This window comes from Aspergillus nidulans, chromosome III, assembly GCF_000011425.1.
Source record: "Aspergillus nidulans FGSC A4 chromosome III".
NCBI classification, from domain to species: domain Eukaryota; kingdom Fungi; phylum Ascomycota; class Eurotiomycetes; order Eurotiales; family Aspergillaceae; genus Aspergillus; species Aspergillus nidulans.
Genome location: NC_066259.1, coordinates 1,265,347 through 1,285,973, shown reverse-complemented (window position 1 = coordinate 1,285,973; position 20,627 = coordinate 1,265,347). Strand labels below are relative to the sequence as shown.

General features: G+C 50.9%; 4 protein-coding genes across 4 annotated transcripts, besides 1 other annotated feature; 2 read left to right on the top strand and 2 right to left on the bottom strand.

Moving 5' to 3' along the window:
* Positions 1 to 20,627: part of a sequence feature (contig 1.80 1848..335440(-1)) that runs on past both edges of the window.
* ANIA_04696 (uncharacterized protein) lies at positions 2,301 to 6,307 on the bottom strand (the record flags this gene model as incomplete). The annotated part of the gene is made up of 2 exons (XM_657208.1): positions 2,301 to 6,182; positions 6,272 to 6,307. The coding sequence occupies 2 exons, from the start codon at positions 6,305 to 6,307 to the stop codon at positions 2,301 to 2,303; spliced, it is 3,918 nt and encodes a 1,305-aa protein (XP_662300.1).
* Positions 7,628 to 9,287, bottom strand: ANIA_04697 (protein pfa5; the record flags this gene model as incomplete). Its single annotated transcript, XM_050611659.1, has 4 exons — positions 7,628 to 8,276; positions 8,378 to 8,578; positions 8,628 to 9,126; positions 9,176 to 9,287. The coding sequence occupies 4 exons, from the start codon at positions 9,285 to 9,287 to the stop codon at positions 7,628 to 7,630; spliced, it is 1,461 nt and encodes a 486-aa protein (XP_050467662.1).
* On the top strand, positions 11,092 to 11,643 carry ANIA_10592 (uncharacterized protein). Its single transcript, XM_050611658.1, has 2 exons — positions 11,092 to 11,483; positions 11,539 to 11,643. The coding sequence occupies exon 1, from the start codon at positions 11,195 to 11,197 to the stop codon at positions 11,468 to 11,470; it is 276 nt and encodes a 91-aa protein (XP_050467661.1). The 5' UTR covers positions 11,092 to 11,194; the 3' UTR covers positions 11,471 to 11,483; positions 11,539 to 11,643.
* On the top strand, positions 18,083 to 20,347 carry ANIA_04698 (protein SPA3). Its single transcript, XM_050611656.1, has 2 exons — positions 18,083 to 19,908; positions 19,979 to 20,347. The coding sequence occupies exons 1-2, from the start codon at positions 18,228 to 18,230 to the stop codon at positions 20,143 to 20,145; spliced, it is 1,848 nt and encodes a 615-aa protein (XP_050467660.1). The 5' UTR covers positions 18,083 to 18,227; the 3' UTR covers positions 20,146 to 20,347.

Genomic DNA, 20,627 nt, shown 5'->3' with positions numbered 1-20,627 from the left:
AAGGGGATCGAAGGTGAGGTGGTGGCCTTTATCTGCGGGCGTTGTTGTTACGCGTTTGTTTACCGCGCCTTTCCTGATCCGTCCAGCCTCTTCTTTTCTTCCTCTCAACTACAACAATCTACGGTACACTACGGCTCGTCTTGATCCAGATACAATGCCCCCTCATGATCAATTCAACACCGATGTCTCGCTTAAAAGGACATTGTTCTCCTCGATCGACTCAATTCGATTCACACAAGATGGCATGGCAATAATAATAGCTGCTGCAAAAACACATGTCCACCGTCTCCGTCAGCCGCTTCTGCAGCAAGACTAGAACCGCACCTCCCGCTCAATGAGAGACCTAGAATCAGCGCTCAAAAGCAGCGAAGCGCACGCCTTATCACATGCGGCAGTAGAAGCACCGAGATGCAGATACACCAAACCGTCCCCCAATGAGCGACCTCGATTGCGCCATCACACAGCTCTCCTCCCAGCCACTTCATACATCACCATGGCAACAGGTTCCAGCTCGCGGGTCTAATCGGGACTTTCTAGCGCTAGCTCCGCTGAGCTTCGGCACGATCTACAAGGACGAATAATGGCGCTGCCCCAAAAATATCAGGCTCGGGTCGAGCCCAACCTCGCCCAGTTCCATACCCTTCGTTGACGGTATCACGACGCGCGAACTCGCTGTTCGAGACTCATCAGAACACGGCCCTGATTTGCATGCGCCCAGCCCCGTGGTCTGTTGCCATTGGCGATGTTTTTGGAGTCGGACAGCTTCCTTCGCCCCGCCATCGCGGCTCCACAGTAAGAAAGCACGGTCTTTGAGCGAATCTGAGCGTGGGCCGAATAGTGATAGCTCACGATTCGGTACTCATCTGCGCTGGACTATCTATTAGCCGTGGATAACTGCTCTAACTTGTCCAGCCTTCTGTTTTTATCCTATAGAGATTGGGTGAGCCTGGATCGATGTTACAGTAGCCGGAGGCCAGCGGACCGAGATTTGGAACAGGAACTGTGGCTGGCTCAGTTGGCTGGGGTGCCGTGTGGGTCGATCCCATCCATAGATCGCAGTGGAGGTTGACTCCGTCCCGAGGTTGTTGCGTTGCCAACGTCCCAAGCCTTCAGGCTCTAACTCACCTCACTAAGGACACCCATATGCCGTCAACAACGGCGCAAGAAGTGGGACTATTCCTGAGCTTCTCAACCTGAGTACTCAAGATAAGGTTATACGCAATACGCGAATTTATGGAGGATCTCGAGATATATCTATTATTCACAGGTTGGAAATAATAGGTCTACCGCCGAGTATGCTCGTGGATCCTGAGTCTTTGAAGGCCAAAATTCGCCACAAACAATAACATCATTCTCGCCCTGCCGCTGAAACTCAAAAGTGTGTGTGCATCTTCATTTCCATGGGTGCAAAATTATGAACGACAATACTAGGCTGCTATCGATTATCGTCGAAAGAAACTTTCATGATTTACTCATACTCAGGGCAACCGTTGCCAGATCTCAGACTACAGACAAGGTATGAGTGCCGTCCGTCTCCGCCGGGTTCTGGCGTGCCGTCGAAGCAGATCGAAAGTTGCACATTCAACGGAACCAGCATGGCTACTAACAATCTGGCGCTCTTCCCCAAGAACGATATCACCCATTTCGTCGAGCTCAAGAGCTCCGTCTCACACGCCACCGGACTCACTGTACTCCGGATAGAGTATAGCATAGTCAAATTCTCCTAACTCCTTACATTGGGAGCTGTCCGTATTCACTCGTATGCCGTATACCCACCTACGCCAACTCCGCATTTCTCATCCCTTATTATAAGAATAGCGAAGTGATACAAAACGGTGATGAGACAATACAAAGGTGCATTAAAGCGCGGTGCCACATAAATTCCATTTCCAGAAGATCATTCTCATATAAAACATAAATTGGCTTCTTTATAGGCGCTTGAAGTCACATCGACTCCGCGAGTTGCCACAACCACAGGACCAAACGAGGGTATCAAATGTTCGTGAAAAATAAAATTATATATATAAATATTCCGGTCGCACAATTCTTTGCTGTCACGGACAGCTGTGGCGAGTAGATTCGCTTCTGCAAGTAGACATTGACTAAGTCAGGTCACAGGCGATATCTGTAAAATGGTATGGTATAATATAGTGCAACAGATATTAAAAAAGTATATCTGATTTGAAAAAGGGGGGAAACGATGGTGGAGAAGATGTATAAACGTCAAAAGGTATCAGAGCGTAGTATAACCAGTTGGATCGTTGGATGGCTGATAATGGCGGAGGTTTGTTCAGTCATGATCACCTGCCAATGCCAAATGCTTTCTTCAAGCGTTGGAAACGCTTCTTGCGCCCAGACCCTTCAATGACCACATCCGAGGCACGATTGCTTTTTAAGACGGATTGATCGTGCTCCTGGGACGGTGCGCACTCGGCTGTGGTGCCAAAAGGCTGTTGTTGTGAAAATGGTCTGTTACCGTTGGCTGCACCTCCGTTCGGCGTCTGAGCTTGTGCGGATTGTTGAGTACTCGAAGGTGATGAAACTGATCCGATGCCGGAGTCGACAGGGTCTGCTTGTTCAGAGCTGAGAGGCCAGGAATCAGAATGAGCTGCCTTGTGGAAAGACTTCTTGGTAAGCTTGGAAGAGTTTGACACAACCTTAGGGCTGTCATGATCGACTTCCGCGTCTTGGCCCTGTGCTTGTTCGTGCTCTGGAAATATTCCATTCGAGAGCACCTGAGGTAGCTGTAGTTTTCCACGCTTCGGAGCTGGTTTCGACTTTTTCATGCTCAGGCGGTTGAGAATATTAGGCTTACGAGGTGATCCACGGTTAAGCAATTCCTCCAGTTGCTCCTCCGTCATGCCACGAGATTTGGCCACTGCAGCCAGCGCAGGGTCTCGGACAGTCGGAGACTGGGGTTTTGGTGCGGGGGCTTCTGCCGCTAAGCCTCGTGGTGCAGAATTGGGTCGTCGTTCACCATCAGAGCTATCTTCTAGCTCAGTAGAGTCCCCGTCATAGGCGTCCTGTCGACGCGGGATACCACGAACAGGGCGCATGTCAAAATCGCTCATGCTCCTCGCTGACCGATGGCCCAGGCGTGGTAGTCGTCGATTCTGGACGCCATCATCAGAGTCAGAGTCAGAATCCGGAAAGCGAGAAGCAAAGGGCAAGTTGAAACTTTTCGCAAGCTTTCCTTTATGCGCCTTGCCCGCAGAAAAGATTGACGGCTTCTCCTTTCGCGAGGCATTGTTTCGCAAGGTCGTGCGCAGAGTACCTGTTCCTAAGGCGGAGGGCATAGTAGAAGAATCAACATGAGCGGCTGACCTCGAAGGGGAAACAGGGGCCGAGCTTTCTTGCTGGCTTCCCCGTAAGGTCCGCTTCATTCCCATTCCACCTCTGCCAGCTCTTCGTGCTCGTTTGAAACTACTCGACGAGTCACTTCCATTTGACAACTGGCGTCGGGGTATGTGGGCACCTCCGCTCACTTCCAGCTCCGCGGGGCCCTGGCTTTTCACGTCATTCTGAACAAGTGGTGTCAAGGCTTCGCGGGTTTGGCTCTGCTGCTGGATTTGCTGAGCTCCGGAACCATTGGCTTTCACTTGCTTTGAACGAGTGTTCACTTCTTGGGGGTTATCCTCTCGTAAATTAGCAATGCTATATACTTCAACCGGCTCTGTTGAGCGAGTATTCTTTCCCTGAGCAGAAGCTGTCTCAGCTTTAGACTGTACGGGAGGTGAAGAGAGCGGAAGCGGTTCAATTAGACCGGGGGAGCCAGGAGTCGGGGCCGTTAAGTCTTCCCGGACAGGAGTCTGCACACGAGCGATCTGGCAGGTCTCTGGAACGTCCGTTGCATAGGGACTATGCTCAGCGAGACGTGTCTCATCCTGCAACGTTGTGACTGCGACTCCCGGCACCGAAGATGCCGTTTCGTGGTCAACAATAGCGTTGATAGATCCATAACCACCACCAGCCAAGTCCTCCTCCGCATCGCTGTATATGCTGGAACTGGAGTCATCATCAGCTGAATCCCTCTTTCCCATTAGCCGACTCGGCTCTTCAGGCTCCGCTTCAATAGATTGATGTGGGTACTCTTCTGGACTAATCCATTCTTCAAGGCTTGCTCTTCCCTTTTCGGGGTCTGGGGTCGCCGGTTGCAGTGTGATATCAGGCAATTCAAGGTTCTGTTCCTCGGAGAGGGGAAGATTCTGTTCAGATGGAACCTCCACCAGTGGCGAGAGTTGAGTCTTATGGAAAAATGTGGGCTCCATATTGAATTCGCCAACCGGGGTAGCATCCTTTTCCGCGACACCCTTTGCAGCTGTAACAGTAAGCACGGCGGGCAGCTCGTTATCAGCCCGTTCCTGCTTTGTTACTTTCGCTTCTGACGCACGAGGGTTAATACTGTTGACGAAATGGCCATTGATGAAATCATCGTCCGATTCCATATCCGAATCATCATCCACTCCCTGCTGAATGGCTGCATCAAGTCGCGCACCATCCTTATTACCTCGAATACTGCCAAAGGATGGTAGAGCTGCGCGAGGCTTCAACACCCCATCAAACTCATCATTGTCGGTGGACCGCAAAGGTGAGGATTTCCTTTTGTGAAGATTAAACCAACTTGTTTTTGACTTGGACTTTCCCGGAGGGGATTCGGGGACAATATCTTCTGGTGACGTTGGAGGGCTTGCAGCCACTCCCACAATTTCCGCCTCATCTTCAAAGCTAACCTTCACGGGTTTCCTGCGGTGGTTAGGTCTCACGCCGTCGTCGGATGCCACAGACGTTGCGTCTGAAATCTCGCTCAATGAGGGACCAGGACGTAAGATGCCAGAGAGCCTTCCATCGGGGGATAGAGAGCTGTTTCGGTTTTTCATGGCGGACTTAGCCGGGGAGAGAGACCGGGGAGGGGGTTGATGTAGTTGATCGCCCGGAAATCCCTTCACAGTAAGTTGACTAGGAAAATGAGCCGATCTTGCTGGACTACCCGGCTGGCCTAAGGCTGCAGGCTGGCGCTCACGATCCAGTTCCGCGGCTGGTTTCGCCTGCGGTGGACTAACAGTTGGGGTCCGTACTACATTTTCATTCTCAGTGGTAGTAGGAGTCAGAGGCCTTGGAGGTTCCTTCAAAGGCGCCGCCAATGGTCGATTCTCCTTCTCCTTCAGAGGCATTGGAATGGGCGATGATGATTGTGCAGGCGAGGGTCGGGAGCGTTCTTTAACCGAACGATCTTCTGAAGTCGCGGACGTCCTCTTGGGGGCGGGACGCGGTTTGACATCGAGTGATGCTGGGCTCCGGCTCGGCGAACGATCGATAGCATGCTGCTGACGCGCCGGGCGAGAGGAACCTGGCGGCGTATTTGGCTCTTCATTCCAACTCAATGTCACAGCCTGGGCAGCTGCAAGCGCACTTGTTACGGGGCGAGTACTCCTCGCGGGGCTTCCAGGCGCAGCAGCATGTGTTTTGTTTTGGTGATACTGAGCACTAGCACGCTGATTGAGTGAAGTAGCTGCGCTCGCAGCTGAGTCTTGGCGATCGTGAAACCCCGAAGGGATTGTCGGCGAATTGGTGCGAGAATTCATAGGGTAGGAGAAATTGATTGAGTTCCTGCTTTCAGACCTCTGATGCCGCGGCGAACTCGGGCTGGCTTCCGAGCTGGCGACATCTCGCGGGCTGTCAGGTACATTTGTGGGTGATGTGACATTCCGTCTTCCCTCGGTCTGTCTTGTACGTGAAGTTGGAGGTAACGCACTCGGGCCCAGGCTGACAGACCGCCGAGGTTGGTTCTTCCTGCCCGAGAATTCCGGAGGTATTGATGGAAGGGGTGGCACAACGGCTGATGTGGACATGGTCGAATAGCTTGAGGATGGGCGACCAGGGGATTGATCCCGGAATGTCCGCGCGCTCATAGAGGCTGAACTATTAGATCGTCGGAGGCCATTGCGACTGGATGGGCGGAGAGTGGCTGATCCAACTGGCTGCGACGAGAGGGACGCCCGTCGCTGGAGCATCCGCTTGGTCTGGACATTCTCGATAGGGGTCGGGGTGGGTGTCAGACTGCGGAGAGCGGCGGCTGCAGCCGCGGATGAGAGGTTACTGGACGAGGGTTGCGACTGAATGAAGGCACGGGTAGCGGCCGATTGCGCATTCTGCGTATTGGAAGTCGAAAGCTGGTGCTGATGCTGGGTATGTTCGGTAAGCCGTTGCAAACAATTGTACTGGTCTCAACTGGGAAAGGGAAGATATCAAGGAACTGAGCCGGACGACATACCCGATGCTGTGAGGCGCTCCTCCTTCTGCGAAACATGGCTCAGCGAGCGTCCGCCTGAAAGCGACGCGAAGATGCAAAAGCAGTCTCTGGGATTGTCGATTCAGTCGCCCAGGTCGGGGGTTGGCAGACCGCGAGATCGACCTTTAAATGAATGGATTAGCGCAAAAAAAAGGCGGAGGGTCGGAGGCAGCCCGCAACGCGACAAGGCAGCGAGCGGAAGGGGGGAGGAATGAAGGAGGAGCCTGGAACGAAAAGAAAGGTAATGATGATAGAGAGAACCGAAAAGATAAAAAGAAGAGAGAAAAAATAAACTAGAGATACAGGACCAAGAAGCGAAAAGGACGAGCCCGATCGATGACGATGATTGCATGTCGTGGTGAGTTACAGTAAAGCAGCGAGGTTGAGGACTGCATGTTGGAGCTATTCCCGATCAGGGCGTTATGTCGTCATTGTAGTCGTCAATATAGGAAGATCGACGCTTCACTCAGAACTGCTTTCCCATAGGTGTTCATTTCAATGCTTTCGATCTGAGATCGAGAGCTTGGTGCCTTGCATCATGCGGTTCAAGTTTTAATGTCATGAAGTTTCAGCGTTCTGGCCTTGCGTCAAGCATTCGAGCCGCAAGCGACCAAGCTAATTAGGGGTTCTTAGGGCTATTTCGACTATATATATTTTCCACCTACACCGTAGTCAAATAACTCCGTATGTTTATAAGAGAAAAGCACTTCGTGTTCTGCATCAGTTTGAAAGCATTCCAATTGCAGTTTAAACCAATTTGCTCATTTGTCTACATTCTAGAACATATCTGAATAATATGTCATCTTATGTGAAGTATAAAAGTCTCTACCTTCAGAAATCGAAGAGAAGTCAGGCAAGGGCGAAGAAGTAAAACTTGATACTCAACTACAGACTGAAAGCCCTTTTTGTATTCCTTTCGATTTTCATTTGAATCAACCACTAAATGTTAAGGTTGATTCAGTCGGGAAGCATGGGGAGACATATGAACATTTATCGTCTCGTCGACAGCAATTGAATGAGAAGTATGTGTAGCAAGTATCTACTGTGCGGCAATGAGGGTCCTTTAGCGGAAATTTGTTGGGAGTTGATAGAGATCAGAAATCTCCAAGCAACCTGATGAACCAAAGAAGACTCGATCAATTGGTATATTAGATAGGGAATAGACCATTAAAGTACGAGGTCATAAAAGGAAAAGCAGGCGACACCAACATCCCCTAATAGCAGTCTATACCTAACCTCCAAGAAGAACAGCCAGCCGATAATCATTAAGAGATAAGCGCAGGGGGGGAAAAAATGACAATATCCATGAGCAATGCAAATGCCAGTCTAGAGATGCGGTCAAGTCGTTCCGGTCGTTGATGAATGCCGATGATGATGATGGTGATGGTGATGCTTTCCCCTTTTCTGCTTGCGTTTTGAACGTTTATCTGCGGGCGCACTTGGAGAGCTATTATAACTACTGTTTTTATGCTTTGTAGTGATGGATCCTGCAGCAGCATCTTTCGATTCCAGCCCTGCTTCCTTCTTCAACCGGGACACCACAGGTCCCATGACGAATTCACTTTCTGCGCTGCTGTGGTCTGCGCATGGGCTGCGCTTGATGGGGAGCAGCCAATCGATTATGGAGTGGCCGAGCACCTGTTGGAGATTTTTGAGCGGGCTACCAAGTGCGAAGGGATTTTCTCCAGGAAGGGTTTGGAGGATGGCGAAGATATGTTGTTCTGCTGAGGGATCTGTTGAGGGTACAGGTGGAGGCGAATAGGGGTTGTCGCCTTCTCCCGTAGCAGGCTGAGTCGGCATTCCAGACAAAGGCGGTGGTACAGGTGGTAAGGGATATGTTATAGTGCGAAATGTCGGAGCCCAGCGTGTTCCGGGTTGAATTCGCGAAATCATATGGTTCGGAACGCGGATAGCCAATGTCCATACGGCGGACCGTCGGTTGAGATTCTCTATCGTTGTCAAGTTGAAGGCGGCAAGTTGCAGAGAGCTAAGAGTCATTCCAAAAGTGAATAAGCCAAAGAAACCGCTCCTGTGGCTGTTAGTCTGAGGCTGGTTCTACCATTAAGCGATAGGTACGTACAGTCCAACTCCGATAGCCCAATGAGGGTTAACATCACCAGTCTAGAGATAATTAGCATGTTCCTCGATCCAGAAATCAAACTCACATCTTGTCTCAGCTCGGCAGTGTATATAGCACACACAATAAGGACTGTCATACAAAACAAGGCCGTGTAGAAGACGAACTGGATAAAGAACTTGAACGATGTTTCCGATACCACACCCCCGACCCTGCAAGCTGTCAGTCACACCGTCGTCAACAGCGGCGTGGAGGACTTACCAGGGACAAAAATGGTCCATTTTACGCACACACCGGTCCACCTCTCGGCAGTGATGGGTCCTGTCCGGCTTATAGTGACAGCATTTCGAGCAGTATATAGGTCTCCCATCCGGCTGGCACACAAAGACGTCTTTTTTGTAGAAGTACTCTAGCCCAGCGGTATCCCATGGAAGCACCATAGGTCCAGCATTATAGTCTAGTGCCCTTTCCACATCGCTGACAGGTTTGTCCGACACTTCATCCGACTTCGACTTCCGATGCCCGTGCCCATGCCCCTTTCTCCTGGAACGAGACTTCGACCGCTTCGCAGGCGTGGATTGTTGGTCCGCGGCTTGGGATCGAGGGAGAAGGTCCGGATTATATACAACGGTGTACAATAGCCGAACGTAGGTTATTATGACGAATAGCAAGAGAATATAGAATACGACAAGTATCGCGGCGCCTGCGCCAACGCGGCTAGGACGGTTGTACTTCGGAAGCGGGTCGATCAGGTAGTCAACTGCAGAGCGTTAGTGTTCAATGTCTATTGCAAAAAGTGGCAAACTCACTGCATAGCGGCTTGGTAATCACGTAGCAGGAGTAGATGATTATTCCAAAGAGAACCACTGGAATGACGCGGGCAACGGCAAGATTGATGCGCCGGTCAGGTTGCCCAGCCATTTCACGTTACTGACGGACGCCGCAGGTGAAGCGGCTCCGCATTAGGGAATTACAATATGATGGAGTATGTTATATATGCATAGAAACCATGATCGGACCGCGATAATCCTGGACTACAGAGTAGAGGGTGCTGACGTCGCGGCGCAAGCTGAGATACTTGGCTACAGCTGCAAACTATACAAACAATGCAAACTCAGGAGCACGTGATCATAGACAGAGTTACCCAGCTCACAGGCCACGGTTCGTCCCGTCTCCTCCAAGCTTCCAGCGGAACCAGTTCATGGGACAATGTCCCACAAAGCTTAGAAATCAATGCAACGCAACAGCCACTGAGACAATGTGACAGTGCGTCATGAGGATAGATCTTCTCGACCTTTACGAGAAATCACGATGCCTGGAAATGCTTCAAAAAGGACTGGCACTCGGGTTCCTCGCGGAAACGTATCAGTCGCCGAGCTAGCTTTGCAGCTTCGTGATATCGTCACTTCATAGAGAAGCATCTACCTAGCTGAATACGGGCCCCACCGACAGATAGGCATGAAAATTTCTGCCTCAATCCAGTCAATCCATTCAATACGGGCGTTGCGATCGGTGTAGAAGCGTCACGAGTCTTGTCTCGTTCCTGGGCGGAGGGCAAACCTGGGCGTGTCCGCCGTTGATGACGGAGTCGGGTTATGTTCTGAAACTGCGCGCAAACCCGGGCGACGGGCCATATGAGCGGTTGTTAACACCAGTCTAAGCAAAGCACCCAAGTAGGCGCGGGCGCAACATGGGTATCCGAGCAGTTGGTAGCTGGAAGTAGTGCATCCTGGGCCCCTGCACTGATCTCCGTTGGCGTACGTCTTTAATGTGTAGCACAAGATGCCGAACCAAGACTGACTGCCAGAATAAACAAAAAAAAGTAAATCCCAGATTTTCAAGAACGGATGTCAATGTATTTTTCGATGTCCTAGGCAGAGACGGTTGGTGCCTGCTGACCTGAGGTTGAAGCGGAGTATGACACTGTCTGGCCTTGCCAATCAGCGCCCACGCCCCGTAAACAGCCTGAAAAAGGTGATCGGGGACACTGAGTGAGAATTAATTATTATTTACGATTATTTGCAGGAATAGCAATTAGACAGTACTAGATCCACTGCCGTCCATCTTTCAGCAGGGCAGGGCACGGAAGTGGATCCGAGGGCTGCTCACGCCTTAGAGCTTAGTGAGCACAGAGCCGTGTGCCTGCCTACACCTTAGGCAACCTTGCCAAAAGGGAACAAAAGTAGACCGAGACAACCAACGACTCTGGCTTGATCTGACGGTGACACGATCGAGGACACCGAAATTGCACATCGCGTTTCTCAGCTGCCAGAGACAGCACACATACCACCCCGTTCTGTTTGGGGCCAGCAAGCGGAGCCCGCCCTCGGACGGAGGGCCAGGCCGGGCAAAGCGGGCGTACTGAACAAAGCCTCGTCTCTGCCTTTTGGCTAGCCAACGTGATCAGAGGCTGACTCACTGACATTAGAGTAATCTGCTAGCTGCAAATCTGCTAAAGCGTTATTTACTGATTTTCCAGGGAGCACGAATCAGGCCCCGCCCTTTAGCCGGTCCTCGATCTAAGTAGAGGATCGATGCTGTCACTCCAGAGGATGCCTCGGGGGCCCTATCCACATTGTGGCTCAGGCATAGCCCGTTTGGGGCGTGATGCCTGGCTGGGATCTGCCTGGACGAGAGCTATGTGATTCACATCTCAGGTTAAATACTCTCTCCTTTCCCTCGTCTCGTCGCTCCTCATCAACTTGCACTTTACGCTTCGACATCATTTTCCCTTGATCAATCGGTCAACCAAAGGAACAGTTTCGCCCACAGCCAACTCTACCACTCTGTCTCCCTCTTTGAGTCAAAGCCTATCTCGCCGCATCAAGATGCCCTCATACCTTGCTCCCTCTCAGACCCCAGAGACTTACCGTTCTCTGTCTGGTCTCTCTGGCTCCTTCGAAATGGAGACCTCACCGGCTCTGCACTACACCCGCTCTCACCGCGGCCACGGTATCAGCCAATTCCAACGGCCCAAATACTTTAGCACCTCCAGCCTGTACATCTGCTGCCAGTGCAACGATGGCCCCAAAGTATACAGCCACAATGTTCAGTGTGTGTTGTGCCATCATATCGCCTGCGATGAATGCACTCATGTCAAATAAGCGCTTAACTGAGGTGAGAAGACGACACCAGTGAAGCAATCGCCGAGTTTTGGATTAACAATCTGCAGGTTTACGACTCGTCTACGTGCAATTGATTGACGCTGGATTTTGGATTTTGGTTTTTGGAGCGAGTGATACGACACAGCATGGCATACAGTACAGCGGAATCAGACGTTCTGGGATAACATCGATTTAGACTTGGGCATTGGTTTGGGGTTACACATACACAGGATTGACTCTTGGATCTGTTGGTTTCGATTTTCGTTTGGGATATTATGAGCGAGCTGGCCTCGATGGAATGAATCTATGAGATAATTGTGCAGCATGAAAGTGCGGCGTTGGGAGTTTACTTGCTTCAACTTGTTTCCTACTCAAACTCAATTTGATAATTGCTTTTCACCTTTTCTTTTTTTTTGTGTCGAGATTAGAAATTTGTGAATCAACTATTTTTATCTGACGAGCTTGATGATTGTGGTTGGTAAGGTTCCTGCAGTCATGGGCGAGCTTTTCGCAGTCCAGCTTACCCAAGACAGTTGATTACACGAAACCAGCTACGGGCATCATCAGAGATTATGACCAACCGATTATTATCGACGTTATTGATCATTGCGCGGAAGTAAGGTAAATCGAGAATTCCAAGTCCACGAACTGTAGTGTAGTCTAGTCCTTCAGCCGCATCTAAACCCTGCACAGTCCTGCGACAAACAATGTAGTAGTGCGAGCGCAGTTAGTGCAGTTAGTGCAGTGCGCAGCCTCGGCCCCTCTGCCCACCGACACCTCAGGAAACGCCGAAGACGCGCCCAGCGGCATGAACTAACCTCAGGCTAATAACCAGTTCAAGCCTTAGAAGTCTACAGTTTCAGCTTCAATGTGTTGCTTGCAATACACTACTCTTTACATTGCAGGTGGAGTACCAGAATACTTGATACTAAAGTGGGGCACATCGACCCCACGAGGGCCCCCAACACCGCCGGTTCGCTATAGAAACGGGTGCAGGACATTAGGCAAAGGGCGGTGTTTGAGCCTCGCCTGGCGGTTTGCGGCCTTGTGGGGGTTGTTCAGCTCCGACTTTCTTCTTCCGCCCTGTCAACTCATTTATGCACGACTTACGAGTTTCATTTGGCTTGATCAACGGACGATGACACAGAACTCTGTCATTCATGCGTCTTGCTTGACTCATCCTGCTTAGGTTGTTTCCAGAGGCTGTGTAGTTCATTTGTCGTTGCTACCAGTCTATTGGGGAGGATTAATGTTCTTTTTTTCTTTTCTTTTCTTTTTTTTTTTTTTGCGGTGTTGTGATTTGCAAACTTGTTGATCCAGTTTTTCCCTGTATTTTGCATCTTGATGACCTGGAAACTTGAATTCGGGTGTTAGTAGGAGGGCAGTTTGCTGCTTGGGTCGAGGGACGACCGTTAGCGGGGAGAATCCTGTCCCTGCGGAACACTGGAAGCATTCAGGTACCTTTGTCACTCCGCCCAGTTGGGTATAGCGCCTTCGACTTTCTCTACATAGCTATTAGAGTGCCTACCTTTCCTTGTCTGTGAAATTCCTCGCTTAAACTGTTCTATCTTTATCCAGATCGACAACCTCCGTCAATGAGGTTTAACTCTACTAGTCTCGCTTCTATATCTGGCGTTGACAATTCCCGACGTCGCACAGTCATGAACTGAGGGGAACATTTCTTAGTCTGCCGTTCTAATATTAGATCCCGCCTGCACTTGGAGCATGTATACCGATCCCTGTCATGCCAGGGGCCGTACTACAACAATAGCCAGAAGCTACGGACTAGAAGCTATTCAAAGATCTCCGTAATGGGGGCCAGAAACAATTTAACAATAAACAAGGCTATTATTCATTCATGATTCATGGTTTAGCCCTACACTGCTTCTGTTCTGGGTTTTGGCAGGGAATATCGACTATGAGTAGGACCCGGGCGGCGGCCCGGAAAGATATGCCACTGCGGAATTGTGCACCCAATATTATCTAATCCTGTATAAGCCAGCATATACATACCTCTGCGGTGTCCACAACGTTTAAGGAATGTTGGTTCTCACCTCTAAACGGCCTCGGGCCGACCCTCCTACCAGCCGGCAATTACCGCTACCAATAACTCGCGTACCAACACATTGACCTGATAAGGCCCCGTACGGCATTTTGTGCCAGAGTCAGCTTATGAAAGTTTCGAATGAAACCCAGAGTGAGACATAGCACACAACGCATGACCGCGCAGTCCGTCCCATCTCATAGCCGTCGTGCCCTCGAGGATCCGGCGGCGTGGCACGGATGCGCTGCATCGTGCAGATTACGGTGATCCGTTTGCTACGGTTGGATTTAGGGTTGGTTATTAGTCTTAAGGGGTAAGACGGCTTTCAGTGTTTGTTGGTGAGCTTGTTTCACTTGGGGCTAGAAGCTATGCTGTCTCATCTACAGGTAGGGGGCCTGAAAGAAGAGCTGGCCTTGCCTATTGAAAAAGAGCTTAACATGTAACATTGTGTATTGAAGTGATTATGGCATCTTCTATGCTTGCGATAGTCGTTTCTAAATGGATATCCAACCTGACAAACCGCGAGGTTTCTGTCAGCAAACTGTACTTAGTAATGAATGTCTAGTAGTAGGAAATACTACGGAAAGCTCCTAAGCAAGATAAGTAATCTCAGTCTGCTAGGTCTCCTTGCCTTTGCTGCCATCAGGGTGATGGCAACGAGGTCAAGTTCACCAATGTTTCTGTCCCTCACTATCAGCCCCAACCCCTGGCGACCCACCCGCCAGTTTGCCAGAGCCTCTGTTGACTCATAATATGTTTTGCGCGAGGAGCATACGGCATCCCGGCAAAGCGACTCTGAACCATCTCCATTTGTCTAGACTCGGCGCCGTAGAGCTGTGGCTATAGCCAGCAGACCGTACTAACCAGCTTCGTTCCTTTTCAGGCGCCGAACTTCGTTTCAATTTTGAAAAATTGAAACGAAGCTGCATATGCATGAGATACAGAGCATTCTGGGGTTGATCAAATCAGGCAGTATTATCACATTTATAAAAATTACTAGTGACTGACTATCGGCAAAAGCCTCATTATGCCTTGGGTATGCATACCATCTCTGCCACTTTCAGAGACCGTAAGCTTTGAGAGCTATGGCCAAACATTTAACGACTCGCATGGTCATGTGTGAATACTGACCTCGGGTTCAGATCGTCTGGGTACCCTGGACTGCTTAGCCACGAATGCATCTAAGAGCCACACCAGCGCATCATTACACTTGAAAAATCAAGTGGATCACAGAGATGATTTCCCGGGGGTTTTGATGCCCAGTCTAAACTCAAATTCGAACTAAGTATGGAGGTCTTATGTAAGACCATGGCCTCAGACTATAAGCTAAAATGTGGCTGGACAAAGCCCTAATCAACTAGAACCGCCTCAATTCAAGGGCAACGAACACTCTTTGCCCCGGTTTCTCTCCACTGCGGTATTTTTTGCTCCCTGCGGGATTTCTACCGGGCTGCCTTGCCCTGTTTTGCTACCTTGCACAACTCTTTCTGAAATGAGGGTCGAGTCATTTAATGATTGCTTCGCTTTCATTGAATAATCTATTCGTCGTGAAATCTGCCCAAGATAATCAAACCCAGCGCTGATCGCAAAATGACCAAGCAATGCAGCTCCAACAAGAAGTAAAAACAAAAGAAATCTAAGTTGTATGCGACGAACGCCGGGGTGTTCATACAACAGGGGAAGAAATAAGAACAGAACGGCACTCCAACAACATGAGCTCAGCAGCGATGATGATACAGAAAACAGAAAGACCAGCTGGAGAAGTAAAAACAACGGAAGTCTATGTATATATCTAACCAAGCCTGAGATGCGGAGACGAGAGGAAGAAGAAACCCGAAAATGGAAAGTAACAAGGCCATGCCGAAAGTGCAAAACTCTAATAAAACAACTAAGAAAGAAGAAACCGAAAGCGATAAATAGAATAAAGGTAGAGCCACCGTGTCCGGTATAAAGTCTGCAGGCAAAAGCAGCGCGCAGGAGCCGAGAACACTCAAATGCATTGTCGAGTATGCATATGAGCTGAAGAGCGAGGAGACAAGCGCAGAAATTGAGAGCCATTGAGAGAGCCAAGCCCTGAATTCATCGCTGTGAGCCCTTAAACGGGGCCACAGCTGTCGTCTTTAATGTGGCCGCAAATAGTACAGCGACCCCCGCACAGAGCGGGATTGTTCATGTTATCACAACGGCAGCATTTCCACCACCCTGCCATGCCGTGTCTGACGGAGTCAACGAGGGCACACATGTGTGAGATCGTGTTGGCAAACATCTTTGGTTGGGAATATCTGTTGTCTAGGGAGCCGGAGTGTATTGTAGGGAGAGAAGACCGTAGATTAGAACGATGAGGAAGTTGAATAAATGGCGGCGGTATGATTAAGAACGCAGATGAAAGCTTTGACTGAAGACAGAGATTGAGATGGACGGGACCTGATTTTTATATCTTGGGCTCAACGTGACGAGCATAGCGAAGTAGGTATAAGAGTGAAGCAAGGGTAAGGGCCCATATTCACCTTGTGCGCAGCATGAAGGCAACGAGGGCAAAGTCGATATTGAAACACGGCGAGAGCTCCATCAAGCAAGCACCTCTCGATAGGTAAAGTCGACTGACAGAAAAGAGCGCATAGGCGTATAGATGGCAGTAACGAGGCATCTTTTCCCCAGGTGACCTCGATTGAGGCGTCTAGGCAGCAGGCAGTGCAATAGCGCCCTTCATGACGATAGGGCAAGCGCGTATTCTGAGCTCCAAGTCTCTGACAAGCTCCGTCTCTGCGACTGTCAAGAAAAATGATTGTGCAGGAATTACGGCATCGTGCGTGTTCCAGAGCCCTCGGCAACCCCGTTCAACCCAGCAAGTGCACAATCCTCAACCAGTCCAGACCGCATGTTGAAGCAACGGGATGTTTGCCTTCGAGGTCAAGGCCGAGAAGCACCACGCCCTAGAACCGGCAGAGGCAGGGTTAAGAAATTGCTTCATGGACATTTTCCGCGACTGCTCTGAAGCCGTATGAGAACTTCCCAAAAGGTCATATAAGATGTGTTCACCCACGACTGCGGACTGAGCCCCGACTGAGTCTGATGCCAGGGGTATGTTTCTGCGATGACGGACGGGAACTAGACCCGCTGCATGGTTAGGATAAAGTGAAGCGTTAATCCTGGGTGAACCCGCACTGACCCAAGAGCTCTTCAAGAGCTCTTAGAAAACGGCTACCTGGGAATTCCGCTAACGGTAGCTAATATCTCGCGTTTGTAATATAGGAATCACGGGCCAGGAAGCGAAGCCTGAGCAAGGCTAATCCCTGTCAGGCAGGACTCGGGAGAGGCTTGGGTTTCCGTAGAAGTTCCCGTAGAAAACAGTGTCCCTGTATGAGACATTCATATTTTCCTGTGATTGCCTATGATCGCGGGCCACAAGTTGCCAGACGTCAGTTCGAGTTGAGAATATCGTGGATCTTGAGTTTCAACCTTCTGGGCACAGTCCAGGTTGGACGGCCGAGGCGGAAAGGGTCAAGTGAGTCCGCCTTGAGTCCCAATAATACATCAAGCCGGAACAAGGAGCCAGTATCGGAGTTCCCCGAACAGCAGGATTCCTCTGCGCAGGTCAAATTAACAGAGGAGGCCAAGCAGGTGCGATTTGGCTCCGCGCTATTGAGACGTGCATTACACCCTAATTGAGCCTCAACAGCTCACCGCCTTCTCAATAACCAAAAGGCGGTCACCGGTCGCAGGGTGCATGTGAAGGAGTGACGTGTAAAGCGGGCATAATTCTTTTGAGAAGGTACTTTGGCTTCACGGCTCGAGTCCAGTCTTCGAGGGGCCGCTCTAGAAGCGGGGAAGGTAGGAAACCGGGTGGCGAAAGGCTAAAGACACCCCATGATCTTCAAGGCCTGAAGACCCGACTGGATGGCGCTGGGAATTGGGTTGGGTCGGGCGCGCTGCGAGGGAATCCATTTTGAGCGAAGAGATGGCAGAGAAGAAGAACCACAATTGAGTTGATAGTCGGGTTGGACGGTTGCCCAGTAGATGGCCGATCCAAAGTAACGTGATCCAAGGGGAACTGCCAACCTTTCCACGGTACTTGTGTTTTGATCACTACAGTCTACTATAATCCTTCAGTCGAACTGGATGCAATCAATCATTCATCCATTCAATTAAGCTAGAGCTCACATCAGGCCGAAACTGCCCACATCCTGCTCTCTGATTCGCCATTTTTCTCTGTCGCCCAGTCAGACGGTCAGACTGGGTTCGTGGAGTCGTCAGGCTTTCGTTTCGTCACCGCCGCCCAGTAGTGCCGTGCCCACAGTCCACTCGCCCCTCACAGCGTCATCTTCTTCATCCCTCGAGACTCGAGCTCTCTAAATCTCATCATTATTCTTTTAATTGGACCCAGAGAGGCTCTTCCCGGTTTCTAGTCTCTGCCGTCTTTCTCGAATAATCCGCGAGTTGCCGCTGTCTCAGGCGTGATATCCACAGTCTCAGATCCCCACATTTGCTGGCTCGACTTCGGGGCGCTTTTTGACAAGCCCTACGCCCTTCATTGCTTTTTCAACTCTCCCAATAGTCAGTGGAGTGTTAAAGCTTCTTTTACTTCGAGAATCACTTGGGTTGCTTGGGACTCTCGAGACAGCGCGCAATCTTATAAACTTCACATCTCATCCCTTTCATCGTCTTTCTGATCCGCTCCCCGTCCAGCGCGCCGTTCTCGCATTGCAGGTTGGGATGAGTTCCGCAGCACGGTACCGGCCCATTTCGCCGGGGAGCGCAAATATGATCGATCCCTTACGTGCCTCAACGGGCACAGTTCAACTCGCCTCCTCCTACGATCCTTATGACCCTGCCGGCCGCCCGATCTACACGGGCTATCGCTCCGACGTGCCTTACTCGCCTACATACGATTCTCGGTATCCAGTCGCGCCACGATTAGAAGCCCATCCGGTTTCCCAACAGACGTACCATGACCCCGGACAGTCCACAAGGTTGAGAACCGAGTACGCGATTAGGCCCAGACAACGGAGCAGCACGACATCCGCCGCAGACTCCCATGGTCGACTCGGGGTGCCTCCGATCTCGTCAGTTTCTAGAACGTCCGCCGTGGTGTTGTCTGACTATGGTCGATCTCCAAGCCCTCTTACAGACCAAGATGGCTACCTTGTGCCTGCATCTTCCAGGCATCATAGGCACCATCGCCACTCTTCTTATGATTACGCCAGTGATACCGGGGGACAACCGACCTCGCGGAGACATTATGGCGCTTACCCAACATACGTCAGTCGACGGAGATATCCCCAGAATGGAGGTCTCCGGAAGGGCGAGGACATTGACAAGTACGATGCCTACTCCTACACCAATCCGCGGGAACAATTCGAGAAGGAGGCGGTGGCCAAGCTACAATACCATCGGAACGCCCGAAAGGAGCGACCTCTGAGCTTGACTGGTATTGAAGACCCCCGCTTGCTGGGGCGAAGGGACCCTCGCGCACATGGACCCCCTCCATCACATCGTGGATATGACAAGGTACATCGCGATGACCTGCGTCGATCGACGTACGGTTTTGGTAACAGTGAACTGGATCTGGCGAGCGCGCGGCAACGCCCACCACGTTCAGTTACCCTTCATCAGGATCACGACGAGGGTTACTCTTCCTATCGGGATGAGTTTGATGACACTCGTCCTGCCCACCGTGAACACAAGCGGCCCGACGGTGACGCGCGCAAACGAGACACGATAGACAGCCATGGAGCGAGGAAGCCCTTCAACAAGCAGTCCCCACCCTCGGTGTCCGGTAGTGGTCTAGGAACAGCCGTTTTAGCTAGCGGATACTCAGAAGGCCAAGATTATGACCTCAGTTCGCATGCTGATCGCTACCGCCATCGAGGCCGAGTGCCTCGCGACCGAAGTCGCTCGAGAAGACGCTCCAGACGCCGTGGGGGGAGCGAGTCTGATGAGTGCTCATCGGATGACGACCTGAAAAAGTACCGACGAGAGCCATCTGTACGTCCGAGGATCAACGGCTCCGACAGTTCTAAGGAGAACGAGCCTCACCGCCACCGCTCACGCTCCCGTCACCACGAGCGGCCGTCAGATAAGAAATCAGATCAGAAGAAGACAGACTCTAAGGAGCCCGACGCGCCGCCCAAGGGTATATTGAAGCCACCACGTGATAAGTTCCCAGAGGAGCCGAACCCTGTCCGAGAAGGCGTTGCTCCCCTGAAGGATGCCCACAAGAAGGGGATCCCACCTGGGGCCCGTTGGACCAAGATTGACCGCCGACTTGTAAATCCAGCCGCACTAGAAGCGGGCCAAGAGCGATTCGAAGAGCGACCGGACCATGTCATCGTCTTGCGGGTATTGACAAAGGAGGAGATCCAGGCCTACGCTGTCAAAACGCAGGAAATTCGAGGTATGGCCATCCTAATTCTTTCTTAGCCAGCCTGTCGTATACCGTACGCCGTAGATTCTAACAAGATCAGACTCGAGATATCGAGAGTACATACGAGAGCGCCGTCGACAGCGAGAGGAAGATCGTCGGCGCGGTCGCCCCGTAGACGATTTCTCTAGCGACGACGAGGACGAGAGCGACAACTTTCCCCTTGCAATCGAGGGACCAGGCGAGCCAAGATCGTCGCAGAAGAGTTAACTGATGGAAGCCGAGATTGCGGACCAGCGTGGCCATTGAGTGCCGTAGGCTGTAGCTTGACAATCAAGCATGAACGTATGGAGTACGATTTAGGGGTATCACTATCGCATATTTGTGTTTGCTATACGGAGTAGGGGGTCAGAACATATTAGCCTGCTTACAGGAACAGCAGTAGCAATCAACCATTAAAACATCAGCCTCACACTTTTCATCAAACATCAGTAGAGATGCATCTGCCCAGTCTGACCCCTCAAGCACACGGGGAGTAGTTTCTTGACTTGACAGCAGACCAAGATCCGATATTTGGCAGTCGATCCCGACTATCCCTTGTGACTACAAGATAGGAATCACCACTGTAGAATATCCACAGCGCAGTGCACTTAGGTTACACAGTACAACACAACAGCACAGTGCATTGCACTCCGGTCGAGTCCCCATGACCTTTTTGACGTTAGCTGTTGTACTAGGTAGGGTATGGTAGG

Coding starts and splice junctions, on each gene's coding strand:
- ANIA_10592 (XM_050611658.1), top strand. CDS start 11,195: ATGCCCTCATACCTTGCTCCCTCTCAGACCCCAGAGACTTACCGTTCT.
- ANIA_04698 (XM_050611656.1), top strand. CDS start 18,228: ATGAGTTCCGCAGCACGGTACCGGCCCATTTCGCCGGGGAGCGCAAAT. Junction 19,909..19,978: donor CAAAACGCAGGAAATTCGAG/GTATGGCCATCC, acceptor TAACAAGATCAG/ACTCGAGATATCGAGAGTAC.